This window comes from Trachymyrmex cornetzi, unplaced genomic scaffold, assembly GCF_001594075.2.
Source record: "Trachymyrmex cornetzi isolate Tcor2-1 unplaced genomic scaffold, Tcor1.1 scaffold316, whole genome shotgun sequence".
NCBI classification, from domain to species: Eukaryota; Metazoa; Arthropoda; class Insecta; order Hymenoptera; family Formicidae; genus Trachymyrmex; species Trachymyrmex cornetzi.
Genome location: NW_017297858.1, coordinates 86,679 through 106,384, shown reverse-complemented (window position 1 = coordinate 106,384; position 19,706 = coordinate 86,679). Strand labels below are relative to the sequence as shown.

The 19,706-nt window shown below is 33.1% G+C and overlaps 2 protein-coding genes across 2 annotated transcripts in view; one reads left to right on the top strand and one right to left on the bottom strand.

Annotated features, from left to right (window-relative positions):
- The window catches only part of Rab3GAP1 (RAB3 GTPase activating protein subunit 1), a 41,529-nt gene that overhangs the window by 2,858 nt on the left and 18,965 nt on the right, over positions 1-19,706 (top strand). The gene's annotated exons all lie outside the window — the stretch shown is intronic.
- The window catches only part of haf (leucine-rich repeat and fibronectin type-III domain-containing protein hattifattener), a 30,126-nt gene continuing 13,082 nt past the window's right edge, over positions 2,663-19,706 (bottom strand). The window contains exons 2-7 of the mRNA XM_018509801.1: positions 5,725-6,602; positions 5,201-5,516; positions 4,418-5,004; positions 3,666-4,098; positions 3,267-3,443; positions 2,663-3,183 (exon numbers count right to left, since the gene is read on the bottom strand). Of these exons, the coding sequence (XP_018365303.1) occupies positions 2,900-3,183; positions 3,267-3,443; positions 3,666-4,098; positions 4,418-5,004; positions 5,201-5,516; positions 5,725-6,600 (2,673 nt within the window). The 5' untranslated portion in view covers positions 6,601-6,602 and the 3' untranslated portion in view covers positions 2,663-2,899. The remainder of the gene's footprint in view (positions 3,184-3,266; positions 3,444-3,665; positions 4,099-4,417; positions 5,005-5,200; positions 5,517-5,724; positions 6,603-19,706) is intronic.

Sequence of the window (19,706 nt, the reverse complement as noted above, 5' to 3'; positions counted from 1 at the left end):
ATCTCTTTATTTGTCATCAGTACGTTGGACGACGAATCGTCTTCATTATCAATGTATGCGCTTGTAGACACACGTGCGAATACATATGTTATAAAATAAGATAAAGTCAGCAGAGAAAATTGTCAAGTCTCTCATGACATTTCTCGTTATACCTCTTATTCAGAGCGATTAGAAGTGTCTTTTTCACAATATATCAGTTCACTTGGTCGCGATAGCTTTTCTCTAGAGATAAACACTTTGATTGCAGTCTTTGGATAATATAATCGCGAAGTTCGCCGTGCGAAAATAAACATTTGGAAGTGCGTGCACTTGAATTGTCTGAAAGAACATTCTCGACTCATTCGTTTCAACAATTTTGTAATTAAGAATATTTTTACTTAAGATTACTTAGAGCTACACAGGGATGTACATCTAAGGCGCTTTTGTAACACTCGCAATTCTAACATTCGCAATTCTGATTGTACGCATTTGACAGCATTACATGGTAATGCGTGTTAACGTTATGATTGGAACTGAGTAAATTTCGAAGATGTTAAATTTCATTTTCCTATCACATTGAAAATATTTTCAATATTTTATATAAAATTGTACGATATATTACTACCATCGCGATGAACATTTTCCAAAAAGGAGAATTGGGACTTAGCTCTTCTCGATCAGAGCAATTGTCTAGTCTAGATTTAGAAAGATCATCTAGATTTAAAAACGCGCTGCGAACGAAAACAATCTATTAAGGGGATCCTAAAGTAAAGCTCGAACCGACGAAATCGTTGTTTTACCGATAAAATGCGACACATCAACACATTTTTACATACTATTACATTAATGTTGCACGCACACATATACATAAATTTTCGTAAAACGAATTAGACGTCTAAACTGCAGTGTTTTTTGCTTCCTTGCTTTTTACGTTGTGCCTTTTTTTCTTTTTTGCGACCGTTTTATCAACAATCGCATTTCTTTTCACGTGGTTATTGTCTCTTCCGAAATTCATCAACTTTTATTTCGGGCGACAGAAAACGAAAAACTGAGTAAGAAGCGAAAAGGAAAAAAGTAAAAGGTGATAAAAAGCAAGAAACAGGAAACAAAGAGCACATTGTCGATTAAGTTCAAATCTAATTCTAAAAATTCTACGTTATTTCTTCGCGTAATCTTTACTAGTCTGTAATTTCGTAAGTATAGATTGCAGAGCTTTTATATCAAACAAATGTTATTACGATTTAACAGCTCAAGATGTCATATTGAACTAAAAAATGGTAAAGATCTCTTAATTTCGAAAATTTTTCTCGTTCTCGAAAATTCCAAGCTGCAGACTCGTATTAATGCGTATAAGTACTTTAATTCTGGAGAAGGATTTCCAAATTATAAAAGTAATATACACGATATTTTTTGTTCTATGAAAATTATTGAGTTCAATCTAATATGATATCGTATGTATGTCCTACTTTAAAATCCGTTAAGGGGATCCTGAAGTGGTCTGTTTTATTGATTTAGTAGGACTTACACACATACGATTTATCATTGACACATCACTATACAGTATACATTACTAAATTAGTACATTACTAAATAAATCACACGCATACATACATACAAAATACCTCGCACAATCCTTGTACATGTTGGATTTCGGTGGAAATTTGCTGAAAATTTGAAACATTTGATATGTTGTACATCTTGTTATCTTAATGAAAAGTCTCCATGGGCATAATTCCTTATAATTGACCGTTTGATATCTACGAGGCGCTACTTTTTAAAACTGGCTAATCTCACAATATCTTATTTTCAACGAGTATGATGTACTACTTCATTATATATTTGCGTATTTTTTATATATGTATATTTATAAATAAAAAGCTATAAAAATAATATTGACTTGAGATCGGTAAGCTGATTTTAGAGATTTAAGTTAACACTGTGTTAAGTGAAAGTAAAACATAATTGAATAGGAAACTCAATTGTCAATCCTGATTTGAATGATATGAAGCAACACAACGTAGCCTTAAATCTTTAAAATCAGATTATCAACCTCAAGTCAATATTATCTTTATAGCTTTATATTTTAAAATATGTATAGAAAAAATGTGTAATTAATGGAATAGGAATGTATCGTATTCGTTGAAAATAAAATATTGTTGTATTGACCAGTTGTGAAAAACAATGTTTTGTAGAAGTATGAGAAATGAAATCGATGTCGATTCCATTGTCATTTCTCACTGGGGTCAGTTAATTATAGGGGGCTGTGTCCATGGAGACTTTTTATCAGGACGACAAGATTTGTAACATATTAAATTTTCAGCCATTTCCACCAAAATCCAATTTTCATAAGGGTGGAGTCTTTTTCTAACTAATCTTTTATGTTAACTACATTAAGTATCTAAGTCTAATTCTAAGTATTCAACATTGTTTGTTTATGTAATCCCTAGTCCATACCAAGACTGTTTTATACAAAGTATAAAACTTGTGGAGTAAACTCGAATAACATAGCCATACGAGAAAGATGGTTGTAGGATTTTAGAATGACTATAAAAATGCTCTATTTAGTAGTTATTGAAGAAATTACAGCCTATGGCCATCTTTTCCATATAGCCAAAATTCTAGTTTACTCTATATAAAACAAATATTATTACAAATCGATGCTAAAAGCTGATAACAGAAAAACTGTAATTTCGAACTTTTTTTTCGTTTTTGACATAAAATTGATCAGTTTGGACTACATTTTCGTTTATATTTTAATTGTGGTAAATGATTTTTGAATCTGTATGTAAAGGCAGTTAGAATACTTATTTGAAAAATAATCGGTAAAACAGACGACTTTAGGATTCCTTTAAGGTTGAGATTGGATCTATTGAATACGCTTGAGCAATAATGAACGACGAGACATAGAGGCCACAGATATTTAGAGCGGCACGAGACCACTCCTTGTAGTGGGGTTACGAGCCATGTAAATATCCATGTCATGATCGGTCCAGTTATTTTCATCGTAGTTGTTGAGAGTGTGCGTGGAATCGGCTAGGCTGTATCGGCTGCCAGGTCGCGGCGGATTTGACTCGAGATTGCGATTACGCGATCGTGGTCGCTGCCGCCGGGCTGACGAGTGTGGAGGCAGGTGATTGCTGCTAAAGTTCGACCGCGACATCCGGTCCGAGGCGGCCGCCAGCGATTGACGCGATTGTCGTAATTCTGAACAAATGCAAGAAACAATGCAGAAGATTAGACGAGTAAAGCTCATGATAAATTTCACCGAACACATGCAGGTAACCAACCTGGTCTCGTGTTGACGAGATTGGAAGTTAACGCAGTGTTGGAAAAATATCGCGTGGAATTATTGGAGAAGCTATGCTGAGATTGACCATCAGCGATCGATCGGGCAGATATTTTGCTGCTATAGTGTCCGGTCTGAGAACGCACGTCATCGATGCAGGATGCCCTGGTTATCGATCCTGAAATTCATTTCATTTTCTTTATGTTTGTTACAAGATAAAAATATATTTTATTACTTTTATAAGTATTTGTCCTTCCAGTAAGATGTAATGATACAAATCTTTGAAAAGTCTTTTTATCTTAAGACTCAACAGATACAACTAATGACTCATTTTAAGATTTTAAAATAAAATTGGAGCATAAACAAGAGATGATAAACTTTATGGATAAACTTTATTTACCTTGTCGATCAATAGAGAAAATCCTCGGCCGCGGAATGCTTCTGTTGCTGTAGGCCGACACCTGGTCCCACTCTTTCTGGGCGTTGTAGGCATTTAGAGTGGCCATTGACGACAGAGGTCCGCCGGGGCTGGGTGTCGGACCCACATTCGAGCAACAATTGACCGGAAGACCGGCGATTGGGCCGCCCATCTTTGTTTGATCGATGTTGTGCAGGGTATGCAGCTTACGAGCACGGCGTCGATTCGCGACTACGAAGATAATCACCGCGACGATAATCGTGGCACAGATAGCTGCGCTCGCGGCAATTGTGATCTTGTCCATATTTGAGGTAGGCGAATTTTCCGTTCTGACCTCACGACACTGGTTATGCGGTACATTTGCCGGTGTAATATTGATTTCCTCCAGCGAGATTACGCAAACTACGATGCATTCCTATAATTGATTAATGTCATATGAATTATCGAAGTTTTTAATGTAAAGAACTCGAGTAGAAATTCGATCAGGCATGCCTGATCCGCGATCAAGACCCAATCAAGCGCTCCTGACAAGAACTGCCTGATATAATCCCAATCAGGATCTGAATAGGGGTCTGAATAAGTTCTATAATAAGAACCTGATCTTTCGGTCCTGTCGTTATTGCGTTACTCCTGATATAGTCCCTATTAGAATTAGGGATAATCTGGTAAGGACCCTAAACGAATCCTGATTCAATTTCTACTCGGAAAATTTTTTGTAAAAGACTTCTTTTTACCTGGGAAGGCACATTCTTGATTCTGAATTCTCGTTCACTAGCCTCGAGCGGTGGTGCTTGCTTAAAACTATTATCCCCGAACAGACGATAGATTACTCTGAAACCTAGAATGTTAGTTGCCTCCGTGTCCCAATATATAATAACCGCATTATCTTGTCTCAGCACATCTTTTACAATGATGTCCTTCTCGTTCGACTTTGATTTATACAACGGCGAACCCAGGACCAACGGTGGCCTCGGCGGATGATGCTGTTGCACATGTTCTTGCGATTGTTTTGCTGGCGACAAAGTGGTCCTCACGACTACAACGTTTCCAGTTCGCGCAGCAGTCGGTCGGGTTGTTGGAATGTAGGTCGAGGATGGTACCGATGGTGTCGTTCTCCTCTGCTCAGTCGTTGTTGACGACACTATCACCGTGGTCGTAGGCTGTGTCGTGCTAGTGACTAGTTCAGTTGTAGAAATTGTGGATCGTACGGTCGGCAAATGGATACCAGTATCTCCAGCTACCGTCTCCGTCGGTTCTCTTGTATCTATGCTCTCCACTGTTCCGATTCCGATTATCTCCGACGGTCGCTCACAATTCATTTCTATAACAATTAAATTTTATTGTTCTTTTATTCCAATATTGAATTTGAAATTTCTAAAACAGATTACTCTTACTCTAAGTAATTATTTTTTTTAATTAACTAATATATTAAAGTTAAGAAAATTAATCTTGTGATTTCAAAAAAAATTAAATTTTCGAAGTTTGAGGAAATCTGTCGATGAGCATATAGGATTTACCTTCGGGATCGATGTTATAAATACTCTTTTCTTGCAATCGCTGAGGACTGCCACAAAACTGTGGCTTGCGTTCACGACTGGTGACCTGTAGGTCTCGCGTCTTGATCCATTCAATGATCCAGCGTAAGCGGCAATCGCAGACGAGGAATCGTCCGCCCAGACTTAAGCCGCGCAAGGTACTGTTTAATTGGGCGAGTGCTTCTTCCGGGACCGTGGACAACGGGTTACCGTCGATCGCTAACAGCGTGATCGACGGGTTTCCTTGAAAGGCGTTGACCGGTAGTTCGGTGATTAGATTAAATCCAATATCCAACACCTAGAGGGAATCAATTTATTTCGTAGAAAATAATGCGGCTTGATTAATTGTCAAAAAGAAATAGTCAGAAAAAAATCACATTGATTTTTTAAGGAACTTAACAAGATATTCCGATAGAAGTTAAGGTGAATAGTTACGAGAAATTTTTTCCTGAGTATTTGTCTTTAAACTTGATAATCTACTATTTTTTTCTATAATTATTACTTACTCTAAGGTCATGGACGCTATTGATAGCCGCCGTAGGGAAATCTGGAATGAGATTGTTCAACAAGCTGAGGGAGGTTAAAGTGTTTTTGATGCCGAAGAACGCATCTGGACCGATATTCTGGATTAGATTTCTCTCGAGATTTAATCCTGTGAGGGAATCAAGACCCTCGAAAGCTTTGGTTCCGGATGTGCCGGGAAGTTCGCGTATGCTGTTCTGTGACAGATCAAGGAAAGCCAGAGTCTTCAGTCCTCTGAGAGCTTCCGGCACTTTCTTCTGCCGCGTTCCTTTGAGATTGAGATTTTTCAAGGTTTTCTCCAAGCCGCGAAACGATCCCTGAACGAGAGTAACCTCATTGTCGGAAAGTTTCAACGTGATTAGTTTGGTGCCAGCGAAGGCATTGTCATTGACTTTAGTAATCTTATTCATCGAGAGATCGAGCACAGTGAGGTTCTTCAGGGTTTTCAGGTTGATACCGGGGATTTCCGTGAGTTCATTATCTCTAAGATTCAAACTCTTTAGATGATTCTCCTGACCCTTGAAAGTCTCTGGTTCGATGCTCTTGATACTACATCCAGATAGCTGTATATTGTTGATCCTTAAAGTGGCGAATGAGTTGTTCTTTAAGATACCGATTGTACTATTAGTGATATAAAATAGATCAATCGACATTTTGGTGGCGTAACGACGCATCGCCGATAGTAGTTGTTCATAATTGACAATGTCGCACTGCACCGAGAGCTCGCCAGCTAGATTATAATCGCAGATGCATGAGCTGTCGAGATTCACCGTATACTGTGACCACGGACAGACGGATGTCGTCGCCGCAACGACAAACGCTCCCGCTAGCAACAGCAATAACTCCTTTGGAATTTGCATGTCTGAAAATCAAGAAATAAAAACAATTTAAACAATAATAAATAATATATAGAAGGTTAAGTTAATATAAAAAATTTTATAAAAAGTATAAATTGTAATGACAATTATTTTGTTTATAATTTTGAAAATAATTTTTGTTTATAAAAAATACGAAAGAATAAAACAAATGATTCTTAAATAGATAAAAATACAATATCTTGGATTCAGTGTCGTTTTTCATATAATGTGTTGTATTATATAATATACGAAAATATTTGCAGGATACAACAAAAAAGCTTATTGATTCCAAGATATGAAAAAGTATAATGGAATTAGGAACGTAAATTCCAAAAATTAATAGAATAAACGTTGATATAACATTTTGCAGAAGGTGATAATTTAATTGCTGTTACGCGAGTTGCATTCTGAGATTCTTCGAATATCATGGATGTCATTGTTGTGTTGTAACTTAGGGAACGCTTCATCTTATTGAGAAAGCGCCAATTCCTTTGGGCGCACGTGGGTACACGCGTGATTTCGAAACACATGTCGCAACGCCTGTGCATTCTCGCAATTATGTCGCTTTATAATATGATGCCTTTCGCGCTTCCCTTCATGGACAGGTTGTTTCACGAACGCGAAATACCATCCGGCCATTTTCATCGAACATTATTTTCGTACTCTACGGCACTCGTCTCTTGCGGATATCAATGAAACGATTGAAGTATGCGTTGTATAAATTGGCTTTTCTTTTTTTCAATTACATTTTATTTTAACCTTACGCTGCGCCGGTGAAAATTCATGGCGTTTATCAAAAAATCTTCCGCCTTCTTCTTAAGTACAGTCATAAACATTCTTTCCTAAATTATATGTATATACAATCATTAGATTGTGTAGAGTAATTGAATTTCTTGAAAAGTACTGTGAGTTCATTATGCCGTACATGGCTTCGTTACGGTAACGACGAGAATGATCCATTTCTCCCCATATACAAGTGAATGTAACCATCCATTAAAGCGACGAATTCGCCAAATGCGAAGAATAATTATAAGACTGCAGGCGAAAACAGAGAAAGTGAAATCGCCATTTCTCGTATTACAATCAATATTAGGGAAACGTTTAGGATGCATTTAAATGCATAGGTTCTATTCGTTATTTAAACGATCTCAATTTTTGAAAATTTGCTTTACAATTAAATTTTTAATTGAAGTTTTATTATTCAAAACGTAGAGTGTGCACAATGAAAATAACAGAATTAAAATTCATGAAAAGAACGATTTTATCAGAATGTAAAAATTTAGCTAAATAGAGATGAAAATAATTTTGTTGGATCAAAAATAATTCTGTAGTAACAATCAAAATAATTATGTAGGAATCTCAAGCATAATAAGCTACACCGCAAAAGGTTTTGACATTCTACTATTAGTTTTGTGTGTGTTTGTGAGTGTCCTACAGAATTATTTTAATAGTCCAATAAAATTATCTTCAGATCTGTATTATCTAAATTTTTATATATTTGGTCAAAAAATCTTTCCGTGAAACAAGTTTTACTATTTCATTTACAGTAGTAGCTTTTTTCGCGTATCTCTGTTCTCGACTTTTGACTTGGACGAATAACATTTTCGACAAGTGAATCTTCGCTTTGACGAACGGTAAATTTTTATGGAGACAGGTAACGTCAGCTGGAATAGCTGATCACGATCGAAACCCGCAGGAATTCGTGCACCGTAAGGTGTGTGGCTATCGATAGCGAGATCGAGCTGAGGACACGTATCACGCGTAACACTCCGGCCGTTGACTCGTAACGGGTTCAATCTATGGGCTCGGGTTTGTTCAACGAGGCGTTCTCGAGCGTTGGTCACGTTGACTTTTCTCCATGGTGATTTTCTACGGTTATCTCATTCAATGCATAATATTGCTATAAATGGTCTAATGATTTTCTAATAGCGGCACTTCTTTAACTGTTTAATTTTTCAAATTTATGTTATTCTTGATTTTTTTTTAATGAAGCTAAAATTCTTCGAATTTCCTATCCCGCGAAATAATCTTAAAGAAAGGGATAAAGATGAAGAAATATTATGTTTTATACATTTAGATATAATATTTAGTTTGCAACTCCTGATTCTTCGAGATACGCAAGGACGTTAATTTTTTCTATCGCTTGAAGATTGATTTTTTTATTCGCGTGCAATTCTCAGCAGGTCGATGCACCACGCATGTATTATACTCGCATACACGATAATGACTGTTAGATTATTACATGGTTGCGCCGCATTTCTGTTTCAACACTGCAGCATCGCGGCCAGACTTTCGAGTTTTTCCCGGTCTCACGTTGCCCGCGTTTACACGCCATGAATTCTCATAAACGTACATCTTGCACTCTGTGCGTGATTGCAGTAGTAGGGGAGACTGAGGCTTGTTAACACAATTTTTACAATTTCGACATTAGACGATTAATTAAACCATTAATTATAATGGATAAAATGTTGATATGATAGAATCTTTCTCTACATTTCATGTCTGAAATGATTCTATCACTACACTGTATAATTTGTTTGTAATAAGTGAAGCATGAACTTACTGCATTGTAGATAATTTGCTTCGATAAATAGGATATATTGATACATATCATAGTGTAAAGTCTCTACTTGATAAACTTTATATTAAATTAATTAAAACGTAACAGAAATTAAAAAAACAGATAATAGATACATACTCCTTAGTAATGATTGTAAGTTATTTGTAATGATTAAATAACAAAATGTTATTACAGAAAAATAAATATAAATTAATTTAGTTTTAGCTTATTTTAATATTAAATATAAAGCATTTTGTCACAATGCGAGAATGAACAAAATGTTTGAAATTATTATTTCAAATATGACGTCTAGAGCTGTGACAGTATTTGCTTGATATGAAAACTTTGTAATCTGTATACTTATGAAATTGTAATTCACAGACCAGTAGTTGAACAAACAACACTCGAATTCTTAGAATTAGACTTATAATTAAACACCTAATATAAAAATACATTACGAAAATTTATACGTATATTTATGCGTGCAATATTAATGTAGTATATAATAACAATAATGACGTGTCAATGACACGTAAATCATATGTGTGTAAGTCCATTGGATCGATAAAATAGACTTTAGAATTCCTTTAATTGATGACACATCTGGAGAATTTAGAGAGAGGAAAATCCTTTTCAAGAGTAATCAAAAAAGTTTCTGTATGTCAAGGCCGATAATAATATTGCGAAAAGACAGCGCCGGATGGCGTTCAAAAGAATATTAATGAAGGACGAAGTGAATGTAATGAATATTGAGGAATCTTCTGTGATATATTCCCACATGAATAAAATGTTTACAAACTGATTCTTTCAGAGATTTTGACTGTCATTTATAAATTTTTTTTCTTCTTTTTTTACGCTATGTCAAGAAAGTTTAATCTAAGTTCGCGGAACTATTTAGCTCAGTTTTAATTGCACGAGTTATTTAGGTTTGCGAGTAATTAGTAAATAGATTTCTTCATTTCACGGAATCGACTTCCGACTGCATTTGTATAAATACGTGCAACAATTATGGCCAGGCGTAAAAATCTGGGAAAACGGCTCAACCTTTCACATTTTTCGCGCTTGCCGTGGCAATATCTCGGTGATCAACTTCCGGATTAAAAAGAGCTCGTGGCAGTGGAGTCACCTAGATCGCAAGTGTGTTGCTATAATGCACATTCTCGATCTCAGCGAGGTCGACGAAAGGAATATTACGAACCTTTCACTCACGATCTGATTATTTCCGCGCAAATACGTAAACGTGCTCTTTTCCGATAGACGCGGATATCGTGCCATTTAAACGCTTTTTTCATTCGTCCGCTCCGAGAAGAAAAAATATGACGAGCCAGTCTGGGAAAATATTATGAGAAATACGCGTGTAAATAGTCTAAAACATCATTATATTTATGCGAGCGTAAAATAGGAAACGCTTGGAGCTTAAATACCGAAAGGGTTAACTTATGCAAAAATAAGCAGCATCTCTACAAAAGCAGGCTATTGTGCATTGATAGGATGCGAATTTCTTTATCTAATTAATTTATTCCGTTCTTTATTATAAGGATATATCTTATGTAATAATCACGAATTTTAATAACTAGAATTACAAATTGTGAAATTGTTAATTATGTAGAGAAAAGTCGCCGATACTGACATAGGTCTCCTAAAGTGACACCCCTTATTTCTCAGAAACTAACTATTGCACTTTATTAATACTAATAAAAGCATGATCTGTTTAGCTAATTAAAAAGAAGTATAAACTCATAATTCATATATTTGTGGCTTATTCCAAGTCAGCTAAAAACCAATTCTAAGAATCCGAGAAGAAAATTCTTACGGTGTTTTTTTGCAAATTACGTAGTTAAAATAATAGTGACTGTATTATTGATAATATTATGTTATTTTATATGTTTATAATTTCATAAATTAATTTTCTTTACAGAATAGGATATATCTTTATTTATAGAATAGGAATGTTGGTATTATTGCCTACTATGTCAGTTTTGGAGCCCATTTTGTCAGACGCTCATTTTTGCACAACTTACGAAAAACTTAATTATTGCAAAATTGCAAACAGTATTATAAAAATTGCTTATACTATCTGATAGAAGACACTTTTTACTTTGTATTTATGTTTTTGAAGTTGTATTTTTACCTTTTGTTTAAGAAATATTGTCTAAAAACAAAGTGGTATGTCGGTATCGGTGACCTTCCTCTATGTATTTGTCGTTAAGATTGAAAATGATTTTAGCAAAAGAGAATAATTTTTTTTATATCATTAAAAGTACGACAATTATTCAAGTTTCTTCGCTCTAACATCATACATTCTGTCTCTTAAAAAAATCTTAACGTCCTTATAAAATTGATTTGATAGCTTGATTGAGCCTTTTATTAATTCAAATAATTAACAAATAATAAATTCTTTTTTATTCACGATATTTACTCTATGCTTTATTTCACAAAATATTTATATTGGGGTAACTCCGATATATACGCCGCACCTATCAAAAACTTAATTTATTAAGTATTATTTATTATGTTTATAGTAAACGAACTATATCAGTAAAAACTTTGTACTGTCTACTACTATGAAAAAAATATTAGAAACCCGAAATATTTATTTTTCATATTAAAAAATAAACTTTTTAAAACTTTGTATTTTTGCCGCATATCTCATAGGGGTGGGATATATGGCTACTCATAGGGGAAAAGGGTGTATGTACGGCTCATGAAAAATTTACAAATAATGCAAACATGCTTAATAATACAAACATGTTTTACTATTCCACTACACGTATGTATCACGAAATAACCACTAAGTCTTTTACACGTCCCACATTAATCATTTTATATAGATTATAACTTATGATTACTTATATTACAGTGACAAATCGATTCAACTCACAATAAATTCATTAATATTAACAGTAAGAAGCTGAAATCATAACACAATACTAATATAACATAAAAGCATGTAACAGAGTAGTTACGGGAAAATTAACCCTACTCCTTCTATTTTTTCTGACTTCTGCGGCGTAAATCCCAGCGCGGCGTATTTGCCGAAGTTACCCTATGTGATTTATATTTTTAAAATATGATACATATTTATATATTATTTTTATACACATGTGATAATTTAAATTTAAATTTTTACTAGCAGCTTTTAATCATGTATGGTCAATAATTAGAATTATGCGCTTGTAATATTTGCTTTCTAGAACGATTTCGCGGTAGGAAAGAATTTTCAGAGCGCAATGGGCAATTTGGATCTCCTTAGCGACTAGGAAAAAAAAAGAGAAGAAAAATAGGAACTAAGAACGCGCGGAAGTGAGCAATGAATTAATTAAACTAGCCATCGTTACGGCGCCGGAACACTTGTTAATGGGAACAGATTGCTAGTTAGCGTGGTATACTAAATCGTTAATTGTAGTGCTCGTTATTGATTATTATTCGCCATTATGAGCGATTTGCATAAAGTGTTTTTTCTGACGTGCATAATATATTATGGAGCATTGAAAAGCGATCTCACTGAGTTTTCGGTTAAATCTAATCTTATATAATTTAGAAAAAAAAGTATAATTAATTGAAGACTATCCTTGTTAATTTTATTAATTTTATAGAAATTTTATTTTATAATTACTAAATTTTTAAATTATTGGAACATGTTTTTAACTTAATTTAATATATTTTATTAATATATATATATGTGTGCTGCGTAAGATACATTGTTTCTTAATATTAAGAGAGATAATCTTGGGAACATCGCTTAATTATAACAGTCAAACCGCTGAAATAATTAACTCGTAATGAGCGCAGTTATAGTACCTCCATCACCATAGCGATCGATAATTGGTACGTTGACGTTACCAGAGTATGACTGAACGATCATCTTTTTCTTCCTGATTCTAGTGACTTGTACATCAATGATGATCGTACACACGGAAATGCTTTGATATTTATCAATTATAATTAAATGGCAATTTAAGACTTTAATCGCATATTCTCTTAAATTAAACCGAAAAAGTTTTTCATCCATTGGGAAAGTTATTGAGAGAATATGCGATTAAGTTCGTAGATTTTAATAAGTTTTTTAGAAATTGATGAATTGATATACGGAGAACGATTTTACTGAAATGTCTAATAACTAGCTATAGATCTGAAAATAATTTTGTTGGATAATAAAAATAATTATGTAAAACGCTCAAACTAGTAGCTCGAATATCAAAACTTTATGCAATTGTTCGTCATGCTTGAATTTCTTATATAATTATTTTGATAATCTAATAAAATTATTTCTGAATCTATATTTTTAGATATTTCAGCAAAATCCTTTTTTCCTTGTACTTCTTGTAAATACATATAATAATAAATTAAATTATTATGTTAGAGATCACAATCTTTTTCCTGTGCAATTGTATTATAAAGATATACAAAAGTATTTTATTATAAATACGCCTGATAATATTCTGGAAAGATGGAAAAGTTGTTGATCGCGATCGCGTGCGTGAACACGTTTATCAGACTGTGACAATGCGAGATTACCGGCGATATCTAAACCTCATCAAAGACCTTGACTGTGCCAAATCAATTCGTTGTCAATCTGGCAGAATTCTGAACAAATCAAACGGTTCACGATATTGATTTTAAACTAAAAATCGTATGAGATTCGAAATTTAAAAATTGTGCAACAAAATAATGCAAGTTGATCTTGACTAATTGAAATACTTTACATCGAAATATATTTCTTAAGAAATACGATAAAATGATTGAACTTGTCTTGTGAAAGTATGCTGCGTTCAATGATATACCTTCGAATTAAAATATGATTAATTTTATGACGATGAGCTTTAATGGATTACAATTTTTTAAATTACGATGCTTCCTCTTTGTACGACAGCATAATTACTCATTGAGCGAACTCTCGTGCCTACTTCTGTCGTCCTGTCGATCGATTAGCTATGTTACGACATCTTTGGGCAAGACTAATCGTCGATTGAATAACCTTTCACCAAGATAAAGAAAAATCGCCATCCGCGGTGAAATGTGTTGTGCGTGCCATGGATTGACGAGGATGAACGTCCTCGATTATCGTGTCGATTTACGTCAAAGATTGAATAGTTAAATTCAATTAACTTAACATCGTGAATTAACATTGTGAAATTTAAACGTTTAATTATATATTTGATATTAATAGTATAATAATTATTATTTAATACTAATTTAAGAGATATTTACCTTATTTCAGTTCAAAAATTTCATATTTATAATATTTATAATTATAATTATAGCAATATAACATTTTTATTAATTATATTGCAATATATTTTAATTATATCTGTAACTTTTTTAATTAGTTGTAATAATTACAAATCTATTCGATCGACAACAAATATACACGCAGAAAAGAATCTGTTTACGAAACATATGTTGGTGTGTACTGATCACAGTCGAAGATTTTTTTCCCAATTGCTCACAACTTGTTACTAATATATACATTTCTTTCCGAGCGATTAGCGATTCTAGATCAGTATGGGTTTTCATAAACCGGCATTTTCAGCGATGCACGTGGCACGTGTAAACGCGTGCAAGGCAAACGTGCCACGACCACATGCACTATATTCGCTGGAATGGAATCCGATCCTTTCACTTTCGTTCTCTTTCGGCTTTCCGTTTCTGCCACTTTCCATCCTTCTCCCTCTTTCTAACTCCATCCCTCTCTCTCTTTCTGGTCTTCTTTATCTCTTCATTCTGCATGATAGATACTTTATTATCCGAGATTTATGCGATTTATAGGTCCAAATTATGCAGAATATTCTTCTTGTCTGTGATAATAGGACTTGATCCTCTTTATTAGAGATCAGCCATTAACATACGTATAGATATATCATGCCGATGTTAAAGTGGACATAGTCCTTTAAATGCAGAATGAATGTATATTTGTATGTGTATGTAATATGTAACTGTATGTGAGTACTCGCAGTGCAGTGTGCTGAACTCGAATCCGTTGAAACACTACATCCAAAGAATTGTACGAATCAATTCTCCCTGTGGGACAGATTAGAATATTGCATTATATACAGGGTGTATCTGAAATAATGCTTATACAGTGCTATTCCTATAATAAAAAACTAAGCCGAAAAGTCCTCTATCATTTTGCAATTTTCGCAATAGTAACGAGATATTAATTTCTAAAGATTGTTGAATAAACGGATAAAATCGATGTATAAGACAATTTTTTAAAAGATATCTTTCAGTGTTCTCTCTCTCTCTCTCTCTCTCTCTCTCTCTTTGTGAAAATATTTTGAAGATATTTCTTAAAGAACTCTTAAAGATGTTTTATATAAAGTTATCTTATACGTCGATTTTAGACATTTTGCATTGGGTAACTAAAAAAAACTTTTGCGAAAATTGCAATAGCTGGGTAGAGAACTTTTCGACTCAGTTTTTTATTAGGAATAGCGCTATATGATTAGTGGACGTTATTTCAGATACACCCTGTATAGTAATCAAAGGCTAGTGAACACTCCTGTTCAATGTTTAGCTCACGATCCATGATAAGTTCTCACGATTAATATTTGTAATTTTTTCTTACTTCGGACAATATACATAACATTTTTCTAAAATGAAAGATATATATCTCTCCTGACATGCAAGCAATTGCAGTTTAATTTTTTTTCTCTTTAATAAAATGAAAAAAATTAATCATATACCTACCGATCCATATATTTACATAAATAAATAACATTGTTTATAAAAAAAATATTATTTATAACTTTCTATTGTTTTTAGGTCTTATATTTTCTATAATTAATTAAAAACAATAATAAGAAAATAGGCCAAGGAATAGGCGTTATAAATTGTGTGCTCGAAGTTTAACCAATAAATGCATCTGTCTGCGATTATCCCCCCCCCCCCTCGCTAAATATTAAAAAATTAACTAAAACGTACATCTTATCATTCAAGTAATAAATGGTCAAAATGGTTTGATTCGTAATACAATTTTAATTATCTAACATGAAAAATGAATAACGTTTCATTTATAATACATTTATTGATATATTTTTTTTAATTGTTTCACTTTCTCAAATTATTTTCTTATTTCTTAATTAGGGATAAGTTATATGATTCTAACATTGAGATTTGAAATGTGCATTTAAAGAAGCCAGTTTTATCATATTTTCTAGAAAATTATTTTATTCTTTCTTAACTGAGATTTTTTATTTCAAATAAATGCTAACTGTGTGCAGGAAATGAGAAGAGTAAGAAAGTGCGTAAAGCGAAATCGATTTTAAGAGTCACACTGCACTAACTACTACACGTTATCGCGGAATCGCATTGAATTAAGCAAATACGGTGAAAGTGTGCCTACTTTACATCTGCTCTAATTTAGATTGTTGCAATCGTCTGTAAACACATTGAACCTATTTCTCTCACATCATGCGTCTTATCTCGTGAAAGGAGAAAGTGTTCGCGTTTTTTTACTTGTAAATAGATGCGTAGAATGATATCATCCTTATGCATTGTGATCATTCCACAATAATAGATGAGCTAAACATGTTTTTCTGTAGAAAGTAATATCCGAAATGATGCTTCTATAAATCGTTCCTTTAGAAACATTAATTAAAGTTAACTGAGAGATCTAATCTTTTATCTCTTTGAATTTACTTGGACGACGTTGAAATTAATGAATTGTATTCTAAGAAATATTCAGCCGATGATGTAAAACTCAAGATTATAATATAACTGTGCGTGTATAACGTAAATATGAGTAAACATGAGTTCGTGCATATATAATTTTCTTGAATAGAAAAATCGTTGTTTACGATCGACATTTACAAGAAGACGTATCCTTCATTGACTTAAAATCTTCGCGAGCTTCTAGTTGTATAGAACCCTGTTAATGGCATTTCATGCCTTCTACTGTGTCTTCCTTCGTGACTTTTCATTACTTACGCATTTTGCAAGCGCATAACACAACAAAACTTCGAATAAGCCGCAAGATTATTCTGTTTGTTGTTTCGATCCGCGAAACTAGATATCCACTTTAAGGATCTGACAATGAAAGAGTTGCTCTCAGATAATAAAACACTGCAGCAAATCTATCTGTTTATGTCTAATCCATCTAACATCTATCCACATTTAATAGACGGATATATTTTAACTTGAAACTAGTCGACAGTTCCCGCAAATAACATTCGATGAGAATAAAAATTAAAAAATAATATATGAAAAGGTAATGTATGAAATCATACAAGGTAACGTTAATTAAGGATTAACTGGGATTGCCGGTGCAATTTATCTTGGATGCAACAGACGTCGTTGGGTCCAGTTTTGAAAGAAGATCCGCGGGAGCTTATCCTCGCGGTCTTCCTCTTGCTTCCTTGCAGGATTTTTATCTGGCTCATGCACTCTACCACGGCTGCTTTACGACCCGCCGAACTTTCCATATGCCTGTAACGGTCCGCGCTACCAGTCGGCACAGTATGCCAACCGACTATCTAAGTACTGTTACCTGCTCCATCTCGCAGGACACGCATATATGCGGCCAACGGACCGGCGAACAACGAGGAGCTCCCTCGAGCGAATCACGTTGCGATTATAATGTCATTCTTCATCAATGGTACTCCGCGTTAAGGTTAATCGGTCGCTTGACAACAACCCTGTTGAATCCAACAGATTTGTGTTAAATCCAAGATATTATATGTGCTTAGAGTATATATATATCAAACATTTCTTTAAGTATAATTTAATGAAAAATTTAAGTTTTCTCTATTTCTTATGCTAGAACTGCCAAGGGTGCCATTTTTGGTTCCGTTAATTATTTTAATTTCTTTTCCTACTGTACTTTATAGAAAAATAAGGTATCTGAACCGAATAAGGCCTATCTAATTAATTTTATTATATTATTTTGAAATTCCTATTTATGGGGATATTGAAATGAACTAAGTGAGAATAAAATCTTTATTTCATTCACTCATAAAAATAAAATATATCTTCTGTATAGAATATTTGTAAATAAACGGAAAACAATTTTTTTAAGCTGTCATTGGGCCTTATTACATGCATACACGGAGAGAATTTTTTCTTACAGTTTACCCTGAAAATATGATAATCGTGAGACAACATTATATTTCGAAGAATTTTAATGTAACTCTCTCATTCATTAATAAAATTACAATAAGGTATAAAATAAGTTTGATTAATTTTACTGAAGTGCATAGTAAAAATGTTTAAAATATTGTATTGTACTGAATCTTGTTCGGCTTAGATACCTTACTATTAGACTCGTGAATATAAACTATTGGAAATAACTGAAAAACTATTTAAATAAAATATTGTACATTATTTGTTCTATTATTTGTTTTTTTACTAATTCGGTAGATATTTTTTCACAACTATTATATTTTCAGGAATTTTAAAAGAAAATCTCTCCTTGTATGAAAATATAATAAAACCCAAATAAAAAATAAATTAAAAATAAAAAGAAATTAAATGTTATCTTTCTAAATCAGTTTTAAAATGATTATTAATCATAAAAAAGAAATCCTCTTTGGGCTTTCTCTACTTTTAAACATCACAATTATCTTTAATTTGGTCTGTAATTAATTTTTTAATATTTAGAAATTTCTAGCAATTTGAATGCAACTTTAATTTCTTAAAAGTTAGCAGCATTGAAAATCATCCTCTGGCGTAAGCCCCACACATAACAAATGAATAACAATCGTGGTCCTAACAACAATCACATAAATGGATCTTATTAAATAAGAGTTCATTGTTTCTAATAAAAAAATATACTTATTAAACAATATACTTATTAAACAAAATCAATTTATTTGTTATTTTTCCATAGCTAAGAAGTTGAATAATATTATAATATATTACAATATATATAAAAACTGTAAAATAATATAGCAGCGAATTGTTATAAAAATGGCTCATACACTCACTTCATCGCGTTTTTTGTTGCACAAACGTGTTCTGCCGATTTTAATTTCCCAGACCCGTTTTATCTACCTCCTATGGCATCTTTTAAGCATATACTCTAGACATAAAATGTGTTTTTAAATAATAAATTTAAAAGTGGGCCTTATTTAGTACTGGGGTCTTATTCGGCTCAGATACCTTATTATTAGACTCGCGAATATAAGCTATTGGAAATAATTGAAAAACTATTTAAATAAAATATTGTTCGATTAATTTTTTTTACTAATTCGGTAGATATTTTTCACAAAAGTATTAAATATCTTTATAGAACATTGAAAATATGTGAATATAATACAAATAATTTTAAAAAAATAATACAAATAACTTTATAAAAATAATATCAAAATAACTTTCTAACGAGGATAGGAAATTATCAAATTGACATCTTCGATAATTCTAGCAGGATACCGTCCACAGTTCTAGTACTTCTCGATATGCACTCAATTCATATTCTAGAATAAACGCATATTCATGAGAAATGCAGTTATTGTAGTTCCTTAAGGGGATCTTAAAGGAGTGTATAAAGTTAGCTTTTCTCTGAAAATTATAATTTTCAAAATTGTTCCTAGTTCTAACTTTGTACCATATT